Source organism: Salvelinus alpinus, chromosome 31, assembly GCF_045679555.1.
Source record: "Salvelinus alpinus chromosome 31, SLU_Salpinus.1, whole genome shotgun sequence".
Lineage (NCBI taxonomy): Eukaryota > Metazoa > Chordata > Actinopteri > Salmoniformes > Salmonidae > Salvelinus > Salvelinus alpinus.
In genome coordinates, this window is record NC_092116.1 from 13,004,927 (window position 1) to 13,024,333 (window position 19,407).

Genomic DNA, 19,407 nt, shown 5'->3' on the forward strand with positions numbered 1-19,407 from the left:
AGCCAGTTTGTAATGTTCTGTGAAGGGAGTAGTGCACAGCATTGTACGAGATCTTCAGTTTCTTGGCAATTTCTCGCATGAAATAGCCTTCATTTCTCAGAACAAGAATAGACTGACGAGTTTCAGAAGAAAGTACTTTGTTTCTGGCCATTTTGAGCCTGTAATCGAACCCACAAATGCTGATTCTCCAGATACTCAACTAGTCTAAAGAAGGCCAGTTGTATTGCTTCTTTAATAAGCACAACAGTTTTCAGCTGTGCTAACATAATTGCAAAAGGGTTTTCCAACGATCAATTAGCCTTTTAAAATGATAAACTTGGATTAGCTAACACAACGTGGCATTGGAACACAGGAGTGATGGTTGCTGATAAATGGGCCTCCGTATGCCTATGTAGATGTTCCATAGAAAATCTGCTGTTTCCAGCTACAATAGTCATTTACAACATTAACAATGTCTATACTGTATTTCTGATCAATTTGATGTTATATATTTAAAAAAAAGGACATTTCTAAGTGACTCCAAACTTTTGAACGGTAGTGCATATATGCACTGTGTTTTGCTTGAATATAGACTACTGTGATTGGAGGTATATGTGACTGTCAATCAAAAATGCAGTTGTCATGTTCATTAGGGCACGCCATTGACAACATTTTAAAATGCTTTGCAGCGGAAAACGCAATAGAGTGTGTTTTTTAATTGGACAAATCCAGGTAGTCCTTCCCTGTTTAAGTCAGTTTTCTTCCATTTCCTGCCTAATGAACATGGCCCAAACCCTTTATCTACAGGTACCTTGAGTGGTGGAGTCCACAACATCCGTCCTCTCCAGTGTCATGTCTCTGCCACCTGGGGTTGGTGAGACTACGATCACACTGGGCACCACAGCGGGTGGGATATCCTCTGGACGGAAGCCTCGCCTGATCAGCTTCAGGTGAACTGTCTGGCTCGTGTGTCTCAACACCTCCACGGCCTGCTGGTTGGTGTAGCCCTGGATGTTATTACCGTCCACCTGCAGGGGGCGATCATTCATGTCATGATTATCGATACATCATGGAGTTGAATAGAGTGCTTAGAGTGCTCTTCTTTGCATCTTTGTCATATTGGCTTCTGTGACAGCATGGAAAGCGTCAATGAGATCTTTCTCCATACTTAAACAGCCTTTATGGCACGTGAGTCGTCTATCCAAGTCTATGGGATACATTCTCAGGACAACACACGAATAGGAAAGCAAGCTCACAGGCACACCCATACCAGGCACACCCATACACACAGAAATAGTCCCAGCCAATAGACAAACCTACATCACAACAAGAAAATAAATCATGATGGAAGATTTGCTCAGGCTTCAAATCCATTAATTTATTCAGGATGTAACACAAAGGGTTTTGCATTAATAGTAAATGCTCAATTTAGGGTCATGACTAGGGTTGTGACGGTCATGACATTTTGTCAGCCGGTGATTGTCAAGAAAATAACTGCCGGTCTCACGGTAATTGACTGTTAATTAACATGACATTTCTTTTGCATTTCCTGGCTTCCACGCATAGTCTACAAGCCAGTCATTCAGACCTTTGGAACATCTACATTTTTAAAAGTCTAATAAATCAATGTAATATAGCCTATACCATCCCAATAAATCCATAATGTATTTTAGACAGGTCTAAAGAAACATGATATAAAGAAAATGTAGTCTATTTCAGAAGAACAGAATAGTATACTCGGAGTTGTCCTTATGTTGGGACCTGATCTGGCTATGCCATATGGCTGTGGGCTACACTAGTTCATTTAGCAGGCAAGATTTGTTTAGAATTCCGCGGCATTAATTTATAGTATGAAGAACACAATTGAACATAGCTGAATAAAATAGAAAGGATGTTTTCTCCAAAAGATTTGAGGGAGTGCACACACGTGGCTATTCTGTGTTGAGCAGTTAACATAGAAACAGGTCATGCTATATGCTTAATTTATAGTTCTTTATGCAACTTTAGTTGTGATCAAAACATATAGCCCAACGTTTGTATTTATAACACATTCTAAGGCTGCATTATGCGACTCTAATGATGATTTGAAAAAAGTTGCATGTAAGGCATGAACTCTGCTTTGTTATTTGCGCAGGCTGCACACATTTCATCAGTCTCTCATTCACAATTTGCCAAGCAATTTCCGGGCGGCATCCCCTTTGTATTGCCCCCTAAAAAAATCCATGCCTTTTGCGGCCAGTGGCCGTTGTGCGCTTGGGTCGAATATAATAATTCCCTTTTCCCGCCTGCGTGCTCCGAAGCACCTCTAACTCACATGGCTGTCTAAGATAGCTACATTCTTATTAGCCAATGCAGTCACGTGATCGGGTCTTTCACACAGGCTACAACTGAAGACAGACAAATCCGTGACGCAACTACCTCACGAAGCTGGTTGAGAGAATGCCAAGAGTGTGCGAAGTTGTCATCAAGGCAAAGGGTGGCTATTTGAAGAATTTTAAATATAAAATATACATTGATTTGTTTAACACTTTTTTGATTACTACATGATTCCATATGTGTTATTTCATAGTGTCTATTATTCTACAATGTAGGCATTTTTTTTTTAAATAAAGAAAAACCCTGGAATGAGTAGGTCTGCCCAATCTTTTGACTGGTACTGTATGTGTGAAATTTGTTTTGATTTAGAATGGACCATTTTCATGCACCTGTCTCGAAAATAGCGAATGGAGGACGCTTTTCCTGTGGTTCATTTTCAATGCCAGCCATGTAGGCTATACTCCTGTTGTAAAGAGAAGCAATGTGCATAAAATTAGAAAAGTTGAGAAATAAATATAGTAGGCCTAACCTATAGAAAGCTGATGGGATAATACTATTTGTAATAGAGGCCTTCACTCTGTTTTCTCACTCAATTGCATAGCCTATAGAAATGTTGCGCAACATGAGCTAATGGGCTCCCATTAAGTATTTGATTAGATTTTTGATTACATTTGCATTGATGTCAGAGTGATTAGAGGTAAAATAGAATGTTGAGTACCAGGCAGTTATCAATTTTGGTAGACTACTAATGACCATCAGCAGCATCAGAGCTTGGAGAAGCCTAATTACCGTGACTAAATGGTCACGTGGAATTTGACTGCCGTCATGACTCGTGACCGCCGGTGTGGCGGTAATACGGTCACCGTAACGGCCTTGGAATAGTGTGTATAAATCTCAGCTGAAGATAAATTATTCAAATATGGGAGATTAATATCTCCCCACATTATCTATAGACAAAGCTCCATATTATTCCAAATGAGAGAAATATCCTTGCACACTTTATTTTATACTTTGGCATGGAATTGAAATTTACATAACAGCTGATAAAAAATATGAAGGGTGTGGCTTGGGGTGGTCTAGCGCTTAGGGAAGCTAGTGTTGGCATAGGTTCCAATCTGGCCTACTCCACAATCTCTATCCATCTTTCCCCACTGTCATCCTCCATCACTCTCTATCTGTTCAAGTCAGAAAGTGAAAATATATATTTTTAAATTTACAATAACCAAAAAATTAAAATAAAAAAAAGAGTTGAGGATAGTCTAAGACACTTACGGCTATGATCTGGTCCCCAACATGGATCCGGCCGTCTTGCTCTACCGCACTGTCTTTAGTTATACTTTTCACAAAAATACCAGAGGGCTCTGAAAATGGCAAAATAGACACAATGACCATGTGTGGATAACATTCTTAAAACAAGCAGTATCCTTTATACAGTACAAGAGACGCCCTTTAACTGTCAAACTGTATCTGCAGTTTGAGTGTTCAAGAGAAGTCAGAAACACTCACAATTTCCCGAGAAGAGGCAGTGTCACTACATAGCTCTTTGCTCCAGACATTCCATGGGACTCTTTAAAGTAAATTCCTTCCCAAGTGGTTTCATTCCATCCCAAGCAAGAGTGAATAAATTAGAAAATAAATAAAACCAAACTATTTCCAGTAGTAAACAATGCTGCCAAGCCTTACCAGAATTTTTGTCCCCCACATAGCCGGCGATGGTGATTCCCAGACCCTGGGCGTTCTTAGTCAGCCCAACGTCGAACGCGTCGGCCTCCTCTTCCTCGTATCCCTGTGAAGAGAAAGAGTGAGTCAGCTTCTACATTCTACAAAATGGCCGACAGAGAGCACAGTGGAGGGGGCGAGTCGCGGGTGCCGAATTCCCCCAATTCCACGTGCTGTTACCAATTTACCAAGAAGCATTCCTCACCTATGCATCAACTCTGTCAGCCAGATGAGTTATGTTATTTATTTGATGAATGTCAACTAAAAATTGCAATCAAGCAATGGGGTTACTGAGACTGTGTACAGAGAAGAATATACAGTCTAGTTTGGGAGTGTGAGTCATGGAATGTTGATAAAGTTCATGGGTAATACTGCTTGATAATGGACAGCGAATTCCAGTTGTTAGCCTTTTGGAACATTGTGACTCCTGAGGCTGAGTCACAGATGATGTTACGTGTCACAAATTATTCTCATTGGATACCTATCTCTGAGGAAAAGAGAGCTGTAACAAAAGAGAGACAGAACCGTGTGCCCTTAATCCTAGTCATTAGTAAATATAACATTTTAAGGAAACAAACCTAATAAAACCACCTCATCTTCCCCCTTTCCCCCCCTATCCAACCACCCACACGATTGTCTTGTCGTACCTGTTGCTCTGTGACCGTGGGCAACACCATTGGGACGATGGCGGTCTCCTCTGGAGGGCCTCTGGTGATGACCAACTTCACTCGGTTACCACACTGCCTCAGGACCTGGACCAATCACAATACAACTGAGACCAGCATTACACACTAAATACTGTACCTGTCACTTAGGGCTATACTGTATAGAACCATAGAAAAAGCAGGACAATGGGGATAAAATTGAGAAGTTTTGGTCAAGACTCAGTCAAGTCTCAATGTCATATGTCTAAAAGTCTCAGACAAGTCTCATTATCAGTAGTCAATTCAATACAAAACTCAGTACCTGAGCCACCTGCTCACTTCCCATGCCATATAGGTCAGTGTCCCCAATCTTGAGGATGTGGTCCCCACTGCGCAGATGCCCATCCTAAGTACAAGGTATGAAAGTTGGTTATTACTAGTAGGTATGGCTTACAAAAACCAAGATTCCCCACTGGGCACAGATGTCAGTTCAACATTTATTTTTTATAAGAACTTGGTTGAGATGTCAACTAACGTGAATTCAACCAAAAATTTCACCCTGACATTGGATTTAGGGAAATCCTTACGCTGAGGACTTCTTGCAAATCCAATCAGTTTTCCACGTTAATTCAACGTCATCACATGGATTTTTTGTTGTTGTTGAAATAACGTGTAAAAAAACATTGATTAAAACTATTTTTGCCCAGTTGGTTCCTGCTGGCAAATCCTCTAAATACCAATGTGTGGTGCATCCATGACATTGAAGTCACCTGATCAGCGATGCCTCCAGGCAGGATGGTTTTGACAATGACACCGGTGGTCTTTCCTCCCACAATGCCAAAGCCCAGGCCTGTCCCGTCGTTGACCAGCTCCATGGTCTCCACATGATTCCAGTGGGCCTAAGGAGGGACCCAGAGAGTGGAGCGTCAGATAAGGATCTCAAAACATTCACTACAGAAAGGTTACTATATATAGGGTGTAACCCTCAGGGTAAAAGAGAGGTATGCCGTCCAAGGAGAACAACTAGGACTAATGAAGAGGAAATGAAGAAACATCATTCCAGGAACCACCTGGGAGGATGCAAAGAAAACTACACAGAACAGGGTGATAGAGATACACCGTTGAGGCTCTTTGTGCCACAAGGAGCGAGAAGGAATATGTTAAGTGCTCAAAGAAGGAATTTGAATATTGCTGTGTGTGTGTGTGTGCCCCAGTGAACTAACGTTATACAACCGTCTGTGTATAAGGGGTGCTTTTGTGTCTGTGTTCCTCATCACGCTAGAGAGGTCAAGCCTTACGCTAGCTCCCCCGGGAATGTGAGACACTATAGTTTGTGTGTGTATACAGAATGTGAGTATGCTCATGTTTGTGTGTGTGTGTGTGTGTGCGCTAATGTGTTTATATACGTGTATGCTTCCACAAGCTTCTGTGTGTGCACTCCCCTCACCGCACTGGAGTGGGCAGACAGGGTGCTGGCAGCGGAGGGGGTACGGGACACCACGGGGCTGGCCAGCTGAGGGATGGGTCCTCTGGCTATGGTGAGCTGCACGCACTCAGACGCTCTCTGCAGGATGCCTATGGCCTGCTGGTGGGTCACTGTCTGGTCCAGGGGTTGACCGTTGATGGCCAAGATCTGGTCTGACTCCTTCAGCTTCCCATCGCTGTGGGAACAGGAGGATTCTCATGATAAAAAATATTCCCACAAGACATCAATTAAAGGGATAGTTCACCAAAATGACAGTATGGCATCCTGGTTGCTAAAATTCTAATAGTTCACTTAATTTATGTGACAAAACAAGCAAGTATAGTGTAGAGAATTATTGTAGCATCTAAACTGCTGTGAAATATATTTTTCATAATCGCAAATATTGAAGCATAGACATAGCGCAGATAGAACAGATCTACTGCTTCTTAAACTTTCTTTCAATGAGAATGACAGATCTATAACACACATTTCTAAGTAAATTAGGTCAGGTCGCCCAAAAAGTGACATATTGCAGCTGTAAGTGGTAACTTTTGAGTAGTTTTTTCCAATATGTAATTTTGGGTGAACTATCCCTTTAAATACTTATATTGTTAAGTTTTCATTGATGACTCGAGGTCAAACATAGTTCATTAGGATGCGGCCTCAGTGCAACTAAATTCATTATTGAATAGTTGATTATCTAATGGGCTGTAAGGCTTAGAACTGCGGATAATCTCGCTGTTGAAAAGATGCAGGTTGAAAAAGACAATAGTCACCAACTATGGGTGAACTATCCCTTTAAATACTTATATTGTTAAGTTTTCATTGATGACTCGAGGTCAAACATAGTTCATTAGGATGCGGCCTCAGTGCAACTAAATTCATTATTGAATAGTTGATTATCTAATGGGCTGTAAGGCTTAGAACTGCGGATAATCTCGCTGTTGAAAAGATGCAGGTTGAAAAAGACAGTAGTCACCAACTATGGTCTTGGGGAGATGCAGGGTGGGCAGGCTTTTGTTCCAGACCAGTACTAACACATCAGATAATCAACTGTTGATTCAGCTGGAATGTGCAAAAACTGGGTTTCTGGTTTAATGACTTCATTACAACCAGATTTGTCCGCCACAGGGTGGGCATGCATTTTGTTCCAGCCCATCACTAACACATTAGATAATCAACGTTTGACCCAGTAGGCAAAACTGGGTTTCTGGTTCTAATGATGTCATTTCAACCAGATTTATCTCCTGGGGATGACCCTTGTTAACTTTCCCATACCAGTGGGCCACGCTCCCGGGCTGGATCTCCTGGACGAAGATGCCCAGCTCCCCGCGGTTTTCGCTCCTCAGGCCAATCACGCTGAAGCCCAGACCCCCAGACAGTGGCTTCACCAGCTCCATGTGCGTCACGTAGCGCCCCTAGAGACACACGCACGCACGCACACACACACACAAATGTACCCATATACATCACACACACTCCACGTTAGCCCTCCTTCTTACCCCCCTCTCACAGTAGCAGCAAAGTCACACACTCTCCTCCGAAGTCACTCAAGAATGTACACTGAACACAGCGTAGTGCGCACTTGTCTTTGAATGTCTTTGAATATTTAGCTAGATTGACCGGGAGTGTAACCAGTCTTGCTTGTGATTATCAAGATCCATTTCTGGAGATAATACATTTTTTACAGTCTAGGGATGTAGAGAAATTGTACCACCAACAGCATTTGTGCAAAAGTCCAGTCACATATGAAACAAAAACAATCAACCATATAATGAAATATGTACCTCTTAATATATGTGTATCTAAAATAAAGTTACTTGTTGTGATTAAATAACTCAAAATGTATGAAATGCTTGCGTTTTATCCAAACATGTCTTTACCTGAGCCATGGAGCGAATGATGTGCTCAAAATCCTCAGGCGATTGCTTCCCATTGACCTGTGTACTAGTGGAGGCTTCTGGGTAGGCAAGATGGCCACCATTGGCCTGGGCTGATGTGTAGCATTCACTCAGGTCACCGCTAAGTGTTGATGTGACACCACCCTGAAACCATCAGTGGAAATACAGTCAACAAGTGTTGCATTCAAGAATTCTAGGTTTTGCAACATTTTGATATATGGCAAACTGTGTAAACTCAGTATTGTTTATAAGAGCAGCTGCTAAAAGCTGTTGGCTGATATAGTTTGAAGTGCTGTTTATTGAATTTGTGGCAGTTGTTTGATTGAAGTTAGAGAGACATGATCACAAACACTATAACCAATTATTTGAAATCAAATATATTCAATGTTGTGATGGTAGGAATTATACATCTCGCAAGAAACAGACTTAACCCACAAAATTACGGCTTTATTTTTGAATATATCAACACAAACCATGTTTACGTGTCACATTGTTACGCACATGCATTGCAGTGAGTATCACTAATATCCCAAATAAGGCCACACAAGCCGATCCCATCAAGTTCTAACCAAAAACCTGCCATCACTGCTGTTAAAATAAACAAAGGCTAATTTCGTGAATTCCCTAAATCAAACTAAGTCTAGGAGCGGGAGAGGCAGGCCAGCTCGTTACCCAACCATGATTAGCTGGATCTATAGCAGTCTAATCCTTCAGAGATAATAGCCTTTCAGCTGATCCAACAATGACTCTGCCACCAATGTAATATTTCCATCATAGCCATCTGGATGCCTTGATATGCTACTCAATAAATGTGCTGCAACCACTGTGGTTTTGTGACTAATGGATTACATGAATTAGACAATGTGTTAAACTATGTTTTTGAATCTCATTTGCTTTTTGGCTCTAATGTTTGTTTATGATTCGTTTGAATGTGATCCAAAAGGACTAGCGCATTGCTTCATGAGCACTTTGTTTGAAATATAGCATCCTCGGCTTTGGTTGCCCTTTTGAACTTGTGCTTGTGTGCTTAGCATATTGAAGAAGCATTTTTGACACACTAGCTGACATATCATCCAGCCAGTAGCATATGGTGAGGTTTTAGCCTTTGTAAAGAGAAAAACCCTGCAGGCTCGGCTAAGTTAGCGTAGCGCTCAAGTTGCTGTCCCATACACAAGCTTTGTTAGCCAGCCGGGCTAAGAGGATTAAAGTTCCAGTTTGGTTCTTGCACATTTAAGAAATTGTTTCTGCCCCACTTCACACGGCGGCAGCCTCTCTCTTCTGCGAGCAGGCCCCGTCGCCATAGCGACACTGACAGTGCTAGGCGCTACTGGCAGGAGTAGACAGACAGACTATGTGTGGGTCTAGGCATTGACTGACAACAAAAACACTAACTACAGCTTTCCTACAAATTGGTTTCGCCTAAGGAAACCAGAAAGTCTATTTGTATTGCAAAATCTCAGCTTAATCTCTGTTCCTCTAAATTGAATTTACATTATTTAATGTTTTCTTTGATTCACTTTATCTATAAACATAGACTCCATTACTCATGTATTTTAGCGTGAAAACATTAGGGTGGAAGAGCAATAGTTTAGCATGCCACACACAGTTACCCATGCTATACGGTGTGGACTGGATTGCTACATTGTGCTAAGTTATGTGACACTGCTGAAATAAGCTATAAAGCACTGGCACACAAAAAAATGCCTGCAAGGATTTTATAATCTGAATTCCTTCAGGGTTGAAAAAAATAAAAGATGTAGCAGCCCCCCTGCCTCCCACTGCATAGCTCACATATTTTCTGTCTCAAGCACTCACCCTGGCCCCTTCCCACAGTGACCTAACCAGAGCTCTTTCTTGGGCAAAAACAAATCTACATTTCTCATGGGCCCTGGATAAGCCGAGGAGGCCTTTTGGCTTTTCCTGGTATTGTCTGCTTATGTAACCTTATTAAAAGTGCCCAGATGAACTCGGACTGCAATATGACCACAGTAATACATGATTTGAGAAGGAAAAAAAGCTAAATCTGTCTGGAGCCCTAATAATTCAATTGGATTCAATACAGACCAAATCAAGATTGAAATTGGTAGTTAGAATGAAATAAATTACTGCTACCTGACATAATAATACTGTCGTAGCAAAGACCATACATGGTCAATCCTGAGTCTGAAGCTATGCCATTAACACATTTATCTACAATGTGGACAAAAACTTAAAGACAAGTTAGGGAGTTGGAACCAGAGATGGGTTGAGGTTAAGTCTATGTTTACTTTATTGGGTCATGTGTATGACGCCCTGTAAGGGTTAGAGTGATGGCTACCCTAACCCTCATTCTTAAAGGGATAGTTCACTCAAAGTACAAAAACAACCAAAGCATGGATTGCTGTCATACCTTGTCCATAGACTGCTTAGAGGTTTGTCGGGTCAACAAAACAAAACGAGGCAAGACGTCATAACATGCTCTAGAGTCCAGGCTACCTGAGAGTTCATAAGCAGCTGCAGGGCCCTTTGATCCATTTCAACCAGTAGGCCTATTTTAGTTACAAAAAGCATGTAGGCTGCTGTATAATAAAATAACAATTTACAAGTCAGCTATGAACGTAACAGCAGTAAAATGAAATTCTAATTTACATAGCTCGACAATATACTGTGGTGCAAGAATAGTGCCGTTTTCTGCTTGATCGCAGTCTTGCAGTGCAAAAACTTTTCTGGAAAAGTCGACCCTTAGCAACTAGCTAGCCTATGTGGAATTGTAAAATAAATTTGCCATCAAAAGGTTGCAATAGTAAACAAAACATCCAAGAGGAAAACAATTAGCCAGCTAACAACTCCAGCAAAGTTTGCAAGTGTAAAGTCTTTTTTTTTGGTAAGCAACTCCAGTGCAAATTTGGCCTTGTGTTTTAGCTTATTGTCCTGCTGAAAGGTGAATTCATCTCCCAGGGTTTGATGGAAAGCAGGCTGAACTGAAAAAGTAAATTGCTTTGCCTAATTTTTTCCTACACTTTTCACTCTGTCAATTAGGTTAGTATTGTGGAGTAACTAGAATGTTGTTGATCCATCCTCAGTTTTTTCCTATCACAGCCATTACACTCTGTAGCTATTTTAAAGTCACCATTGGTCTCATGGTGAAATCCCTGAGCGGTTTCCTTCCTCTCCGGCAACTGAGTTAGGAACGAAGCCTGTATCTTTGTAGTGACTGGGTGTATTGATACACCATCCAAAGTGTAATTAATAACTTCACCAAGCTCAAAAGGGATATTCAATGTCTGCTTTTATTTTACCCATCTACCAATAGGTGCCCTTCTTTGCGAGGCATTAGTAAACCTACCTAGTCTTTGTGGTTGAATCTGTGTCTGAAATTCACTGCTTGACTGAGGGACCTTACAGATAATTGTATGTGTGGGGTACAGAGATGACGTAGTCGTTCAAAAATTATGTTTAACACAATTAATGCACACAGAGTGAGTCCATGCAACTTATTATGTGACTTGTTAAGCACATTTTTACTCCTGAACTTAATTAGGCTTCAACTGTGACATTATGGGGTATTGTGTGTAGGCCAGCGACAAAAAATCTCAAATTAAACTATACTGAACAAAAATATAAACGCAACAAGCAATAATTTTTACGATATTACTGAGTTACAGTTCATTTAAGGAAATCAGTCAATTGAAATATATTTATTAGCACCTAATCTATGGATTTCACAAGGCTGGGCCTGGGATGGCATAGACCCACCCACTGGGGAGCCAGGCCAAACAAAATTTGTTTTACCCCACAAAAGGGCTATATTACAGACAGAAATACTCCTCAATTTCATCAGCTGTCCGGGTGACTGCTCTCAGACGATACCGCAGGTGAAGAAGTTGGATGTGGAGATCCTGGGCTGACGTGGTTACATGTGGTCTGCGGTTGGACATACTACCAAATTCTCTAAGGCGGTTTATGGTAGAGAAATGAACATTAAATTCTTTGGCAACAGGTCTGGTGGACATTCCTGCAGTCAGTATGCCAATTGCACGCTCGCTCAAAACTTGAGACATCTGTGGCATTGCACTGTGTGACAAAACTGCACATTATAGAGCGGCCTTTTATTGTCCCCAGCACAAGGTGCACCTGTGTAATGATCATGCCGTTTAATCAGCTTCTTGACATGCCACACCTGTCAGGTGGATGGATTATCTTGGCAAAGGAGAAATACTAACAGGGATGAAAACAAATGTGTGCACAAAATGTAAGAGATATAAGCTTTTTGAGCCTATGGAAAATGTTATTTCAGTTCATGAAATATGGGACCAACATGTTGCATTCATATTTTTGTTCAGTATATTTTACATTCAGGCTGTAACGCAACAAAATGTGGAAAAAGTCAAGGGGTGTGAATACTTTCTGAAGGCACTGTATATTTGATATTGTTCATCAAAGTTAGCTGACTAACTTAGTGATCCTACATCCCAACACCCAAGAGAAACCTGGTCTTACCCACCTGGTCTTTGAGGAGCTGGACAGACTTCTGCAGGGCAAGGATCTGGTGGAACAGGGGGCTCTGGAGAACAGACTTGAGCAGGCTGAGCTTCTCCTCGGTGGGGACCTCCCCCCGGTCCTTCAGCTTGGCCTGGAGACGCTCCACTGCCTGCAAGGCACGCTGGGTATCTGCAAAAGCGTTGCATAGTCCAGTGACCGCATGGGGAGGCAGCCACGTGGAGAAGAGTGGAAGAGGGGGATAGCTATCAGTATGAACATGCAGGGTGGTCAACGCAAGTGTTTTGAAATTGTTTAGAAGTTGAGTACAGCTAGATAGGAGGCTGACATGCCCCCTTTGACATGTTTATTTAGGATGGATTGCTGAGATATCAAAACGTATTTATTTCACATGCACCGAATACAACAGGTGTAGACTTTACTGTGAAATGCTTGTTTACGAGCCCTTCCCAACACAGGAGGTTGGTGGCACCTTAATTGGGGAGGACGGACCTGTGGTAATGGCTAGAGCAGAATGGTATCAAATACATTAAACACATGGTTTCCATGTGTTTGATGCCATTCCATTTTCTCCATTCCAGGCATTATTATGAGCCGTCCTCCACTCAGCAGCCTCAACTGCTTACCAAATATACAATAATAATAAAAAATTGTAACACAAGGGAAACAAAATACACAAAAAATTTAGCAATATACCAGTACCAGATCAATGTGCAGGGGTACAAGGTATTTGAGGTAGAAAAGTACATGAAGGCAGGGTAAAGTGACTAAGCATCAGGATAAACAATAATACGAATAAATAGAGAACAGAGTAGCAGCAGGCAGCATAGGATGAGTTTGAAAGTGTACAGTACCACTCAAAAGTTTGGACAGACCAACTCATTCAAGGGTTTTTCTTTATTTTTACTATTTTCTACATTGTAGAATAATAGTGAAGACATCAAAACTATGAAAAAATACATATATGGTGTGTGTATATATAGTCTAGTGAGTGTGCGTAGGGTCACTGCAAGATAGTTTGGGTACCATTCATTGGCTATTTAGCAGTCTGGCTATTTAGCAGTTTTATGGCTTGGGGGTAGAAGCTGTCTCAGAGCCTGTTGTTCCGAGAGCCAATGCTTCAGTACCATTTGCCAGACGGTAGCAGAGTGAACATGGCTAGGGTGGCTGAATTTTTGGGCAATTTTTCACACCTTCCCCTGACACCACCTGATATAGAGGTCCTGGATGGCAAAGAGCTCAGCCCGTACTAGACTGTCTGCACCACTCTCTGTAGCGCTTTGCGGTCCAGGGTGGTGCATTTGCAATACCAAGCGGTGATACAGCCAGTCAAGATGCTCTCGATTGCGCAGCTGTATAACGTTTTGGAGGATCCGAGGACCCATGCCAAATCGTTTCAGTCGCCTGAGGGGCAAGAGTGGCTGCCGTGCCCTCTTCACTAATGTGAGGGTGCGTGTAAACCATGTTAAGTCCTTAGTGCTGTGGAGGCCAACGAATGTGAAGCTCTCGACCAGCTCCACTACAGCGATGTGGATGGGAGCGTGCTCTCCCCTCTTTCTCCTGTAGTCCACAATCAGCTCCTTGGTCTTACTGATGTTGAGGGAGAGGTTGTTGTCCAGGCACCACACTGCTAAGTCTCTGACCTCCTCCCTGTAGGCTGTCTCATTACCATTGTGTCGTCAGCAAACTTGATGGTGTTGGAATCATGTGCGGGCCACGCATTTGTGGGTGAAAGGGAGTACAGGAGGTGACTAAGTATACAACCCTGAGGGGCCCAGTGTTGAAGGAATGTGAAGTCTATCCTACAATTGACTTCTAAAGTCTTATCTACTGTAAGTAGTAACACATCCTGTTGACACACGGAACCAAACGTGCTTGCTAATGTGTGAAGCACTATGTGAATGATTCATGGGGGAAGGGGGCGAGAGAGACCACCCTGAGGCTTAGCTTAACTTCCATTCAACATGATGTTCTCTTTCAGAATAACAATGATTTGCTGTTAGCTTTCGCTCGGCCGAAAGACGCACAGGTCCGGACTGGGCAACCGGAGAAAAAAGGTCCTCCACAGTTTGCTTGCTCGACCCTGCATAAGCTCTTCTCGCCTCCTCAAAGCGGCTTGTTAGCCAAGAATGGGTTTGACGGGGCAATTTCCAAAGCCCGCGGACTGTGACTAACACCTAATAGGGCGTGCACGAGTTCCAAAGCACTGTTCGTTCTGAGAGCTAGCCCACCTCTTTGTGCAGAGACAGTAAACAAACCAATAACACGAGAGTCTCGACAGACACATTTCTCTGTTAACGGCTTGTACCGTCCGGGGTACTTTGTTGTTGTTTTCGTAGCGGAGTGTTCAGGCGTGCATAACAAGGATTCTCCTCAGGGTCTATGTTTGTTAGAGAAATAGGGTGATTTTAAAATAACATTTTTTATGTTTGGATGGGAGATGGGGAGCAACATTATCTAAATAAATAATAACATCAATCTAATTCACTCTCTTCATCAAAACATTATCACCTCTCCCTGTTTTCATGTTGTGAGACCTTGGACATAACTGACAACACTAGTAATCAACACTTTTCTAACACACATTGACTGATCACTTACCCATTGTCTCAATCATGTCTTTTATTCCTGGTAGATGTGATAGCTGCCTATCAATCGATGAGTGTTACTCTTCACGTAGTCAAGGCCTGCAAAAAATACATATGTGTTACACACCCTCCATATAAGCACCCCCTATTTGACCTTTGACCAAATGAATATGACATCAACATGAAACCATTACGAGTGTTGTTGCAATGCTACTTTTGTCAATCATTATCACACAGGCTACTTAGTCATTCAGTGTTTATATCCATGTCCACTCTGACCAGTGTGTTCTTAAAGACTGCCCGACAATTAAAACATCTCAGCAGCCTACTCTCTGAATTGTCATACTTCACAGGACATAATATAAAATACAGATTTGTATGCTGAATTTGTTTTTGTTATGCTAAAGAGGAGAGCTGCTACACTACAGAACAAAGGTTTCGTGCAGGTGCTACAATACTACTAGAAGAAGTAAGTCATTACTAGGCACATGCAGGTTGATGGGGCCTTTGTATTTGAGTAATGCTCTTATTCAGGGATTAACATCTGCCAATTGCCATTCCTGGGGCCTTAACTGACATTGGCAATGGCTTTGTGACATGTATGTCACCGCCAGTCATCTGTTTGGCCTTGGCAAAGTCATTTACTATGCATGTTAGGCCAAACAGGCAGGTGTTCTGCTTCTATGCTCAGTACCCGAATCAATAGCCATATCACATCTCAGTTACTGTAAATCAAGTATCCACTAATACATTATGAAATTAGTTGTGTGTTACTATACCAAGGCACAGTGATGCTTTTAAAACTGAAAGGTTAAGTGATGCAGATGAAGTCAATGTTCTAATGTGAATGAAATGTCTTCCTTTTATATTGGGACATTTTTTATACATCAAAAGGTACAATAATGTACAAATACCTGGAAGTTAAATATTGCATATTTAGTTGGAATACAGTAAATTGTCTTACTAACGGCTCTGTAACCTTGTCATACCCACTCCAGTCATACCATGCAAGCACATTGATAGAAAACGGTTTCTTTAATTGCATTTATCCATTATCAATGAGAAGTGGTATGGGGAGGATCTTAATTATTTAATTTTCTTAAATCTTATATTAGCTCAATCATTAGGTGCAGGTGCATATGCTGAATAGCAGATTCTCATGGCATTATCAGCCATAGAATAGCCTATATGCCTATCTGTAGGCTATATTTACAGCAAATGTCTATAAACTTACAGACAATAGCCCTTTTTGTCACCCAATATAAAAACGAGTTTGAAACCAAAATAGAAACAACTTAAAGCTTTATTTAGGGCCTATCACTTGGTTTGGACAAACAGATTGACTAGTCAATAAGATAATGGTTTCTTTAAGTTTTTTTTCTAGGGATCCCAGCTAACAAATTTGGTTTCTTTGTAGTTGTGGGAACATACGTTTTTGGTTTCCAATTGGTTCTGGGAACGAAGCCATATGTTTCCTGACCGGTAAAACGAAAACGTTCTGAGAACTTAAGCGAAAATTTCAAAGGAAACAAGCACTCGTTAAGATAAGGTGTGGCAAATTAGTGGGCGTGGCCAACACACCTGAACACACTTAACAAGATCGAGAATAGAGTTTTGTTGACGCTGAGAACAGAATGTATCGGTTTTAAATAACATTCTTACAACGTTACTAATGTCTTCTTATGTTTTTTTATGTAACGTTTTCTTAATGTTCTCAGAACATGACTAAATGTAACCATGAGGAAACCTGCAGAAAATGTTATGCTGAAGTATTGAAATTCCCACAGATGATCATTGTTTATTAAGGTTCTGTTAAAGTAATGAAATGCCTTTAGGGTGAATGTTTCTGGGTGAATGTTTCTGACATTTTCGGACTACTAAACCACTATTTAGAACCATGGAGAGTAACCACAAGTTACAAAGAAAACAGAAGCTGCATCCACTATTCCAGCACCATTTCTGCATCATCAAATCACCCATGCTTAGTCTAATACAGTGACAACTAAAAGACACCAAAAACTATTTAGTCCAATCAATGTAAGCTAAATATTATTTGGCTGTCCATGGTTCTAATTTCTGTGTGTGTGTGTGTGTTAATGCAAATAGAAACATGTTGACTCACCCTAGTTGTACGAAATGGTCTATGACTCAGTCATACAATACGCTTTTAGTTTTTGTTGTCATAGGCTACCTGGCTAAAATACTTGCTCGCTAGCCTAACTTTGTTTCATGGGCAACGATGAGCTGGGTCAACATTAGCCTACTACACTTACATCCTTTCAGGGGCACAAAGTAGGAATTTATGGTTGGATCAGAATTGCCATTGTAATTCTTGGCCAGTACGGAGAATTAAGTAAAATCCACAAGTCAAAATCCCTAACTCCATCCATGGCTAATTTAGGAAAGGGCCGATTTTAGATAGATATCCACCGAAGGAAAACAACACAACAAGAGAAAAAAACTAGATTTGTTGCATATCATTTGATGTTTGCTCTAGATGTGATGTGATTGGTGTGAAGCTGAAGCCAAATCCAAAACAGGCTTCCCTTGACCCTTTTTTTTGGTGTGCCAGGACCATTCACAGTTGAGCTCACTCAGTTTAGCTCAAAGCTGATTGGCTATTATATTATAGTTTCTTTTAATCAAGGGTGGACAAATGCTCTCTGGCTACACTTGCATGCAATGCTACGGGCGGCAACAATCTCATGGGCTACACATACAGAGACAGAGAGGTGCTGTTTCGCTCGCTCAGATGCTTTCTCTGGAGAGATAGATTCAGCCTCTTGTGAATTTAAGGAGAAGTATGAAAACACAGAGATGAAAGATAAATTGTATGGGGTTTTTTTCTTGGTAATTTTTTGGGGGAAGCCTGGCTTCCCATGGCCTCCATCAATACACGCCACTGGCTCTTACCAAGCTCTAAGAAACGTTATGTGCTAGCTGGGATAGTTCTAACTATGGATCCATAACACCACTATAGCATAGTTTTCGTTCACCGCTCACTCAAGGCATATTTAACTAACTGAAATGTGTTTGTACAAGTGTCGGCACTGTCTGTTTATACGTTTACATAATATTATTTTAAATCTAGCCTCGCCTCGGCAACAGAAGGCAACGAGTACAATCCGCTTTTCTCAACTCCCCCTCCTTCTCCATCTCTTCTTCAGGATACTGAATCAACAGGTATTCGACATTATCAGAGACGCCAAATAAGTTGTACACCGTTGTGACAACGTAATGAAACCGCCCAAGTGCTTGAAACATTCGGACAAAACTATAAACATATAATATAGGCTATGGGAGAGAAAATACAGATGTCGTTGGAAACATTGACCGCGCGAGCGTCAGAGAACGTAGCCTTTACAATAGCAACACTGTTGCTCAAAATCCAAACTCGGAATTCAGCGTTACGTATGTATCCGAAACGCTTATTAACTTTTATCTTGCCAAATGCATTGAAAGGAGTATTATAGGAACGAAGGAAACTTACACAGGCGTTGACCCTTTGCTGGCGGCTTACACAGGACGTGTCCTGTTGTACTCCGGCTAACGGCGCATAGACTGGGCTTAAAGATGGGGCGTATTGTAACTCGATATTCTATAGACATTTGCAGCAACAGCGTCACCGAGAGTTGAGATCGAGACCAGCTATGGGAGAGACGGTGGAAGTTTATTGGGAAGTCACAGGCGCCGCTTGGTGGATACCATGACAACTAGGCCTAAAGTGCAGCCTGCTGTTCTGCATCTCAATCATCTCAAGTATTGCACTCAGACAGACTTGATTGGGGATTTATTTCATATGCATTGGGCAATTTTATAAGGGGGTCTATTTTTATAATCATAGGTATTGCAGAAGGCATGTCTGCTATTGCATACATTCAAATACCATGCATAAAAAGTTTAATGGGTATTAGGGGTGTAGGCAGAACATGCAATGCAATGCAATGTAACTTAACACAGGCTTTCACAATGTTGCAGGTAACATCAATGCTTGAAGAAATGGTGGCTGGCAAGAATGATAAACAAGGGTATATACCATACTATTTGTCAAAACATAGATAACACATCTTTATCTTTCCATCTGTCCTTCACATTGTGAAGTTCTGATCTCCTGTGTTATTCTGATTACTCACAGCGTAGGGGTCCTGAAACCTATTCAAGTTGATGCAGAATAGTTTCTCAATATACTTCAGTGCGTATGCCTATAAATAAAGTCAGTGATCTCAATCATTAAGAAATAACTCCTTAAAGGGGAAATCTGCTGTTGCTACAGTCATTTTTGGACGAATAAATGAATGATATAGAGTACCAGTCAA

General features: G+C 41.4%; 1 protein-coding gene across 5 annotated transcripts in view; it reads right to left on the reverse strand.

The window, feature by feature from the left end:
- LOC139561905 (multiple PDZ domain protein-like) overlaps nucleotides 1-18,685 on the reverse strand; it is a 65,566-nt gene extending 46,881 nt beyond the window's left edge. For all 5 annotated transcript variants that reach the window (XM_071379325.1, XM_071379324.1, XM_071379323.1 and 2 more), the window contains exons 1-12: nucleotides 18,582-18,685; nucleotides 15,105-15,190; nucleotides 12,508-12,674; nucleotides 8,007-8,168; nucleotides 7,402-7,541; nucleotides 6,106-6,319; nucleotides 5,429-5,557; nucleotides 4,981-5,064; nucleotides 4,662-4,766; nucleotides 3,979-4,081; nucleotides 3,568-3,656; nucleotides 791-1,007 (exon numbers count right to left, since the gene is read on the reverse strand). In XM_071379325.1, coding sequence (XP_071235426.1) covers nucleotides 791-1,007; nucleotides 3,568-3,656; nucleotides 3,979-4,081; nucleotides 4,662-4,766; nucleotides 4,981-5,064; nucleotides 5,429-5,557; nucleotides 6,106-6,319; nucleotides 7,402-7,541; nucleotides 8,007-8,168; nucleotides 12,508-12,674; nucleotides 15,105-15,120 — 1,426 coding nt within the window. In that variant the 5' untranslated portion in view covers nucleotides 15,121-15,190; nucleotides 18,582-18,685. The remainder of the gene's footprint in view (nucleotides 1-790; nucleotides 1,008-3,567; nucleotides 3,657-3,978; nucleotides 4,082-4,661; nucleotides 4,767-4,980; nucleotides 5,065-5,428; nucleotides 5,558-6,105; nucleotides 6,320-7,401; nucleotides 7,542-8,006; nucleotides 8,169-12,507; nucleotides 12,675-15,104; nucleotides 15,191-18,581) is intronic.
- Nucleotides 18,686-19,407: the final 722 nt, after the last annotated feature.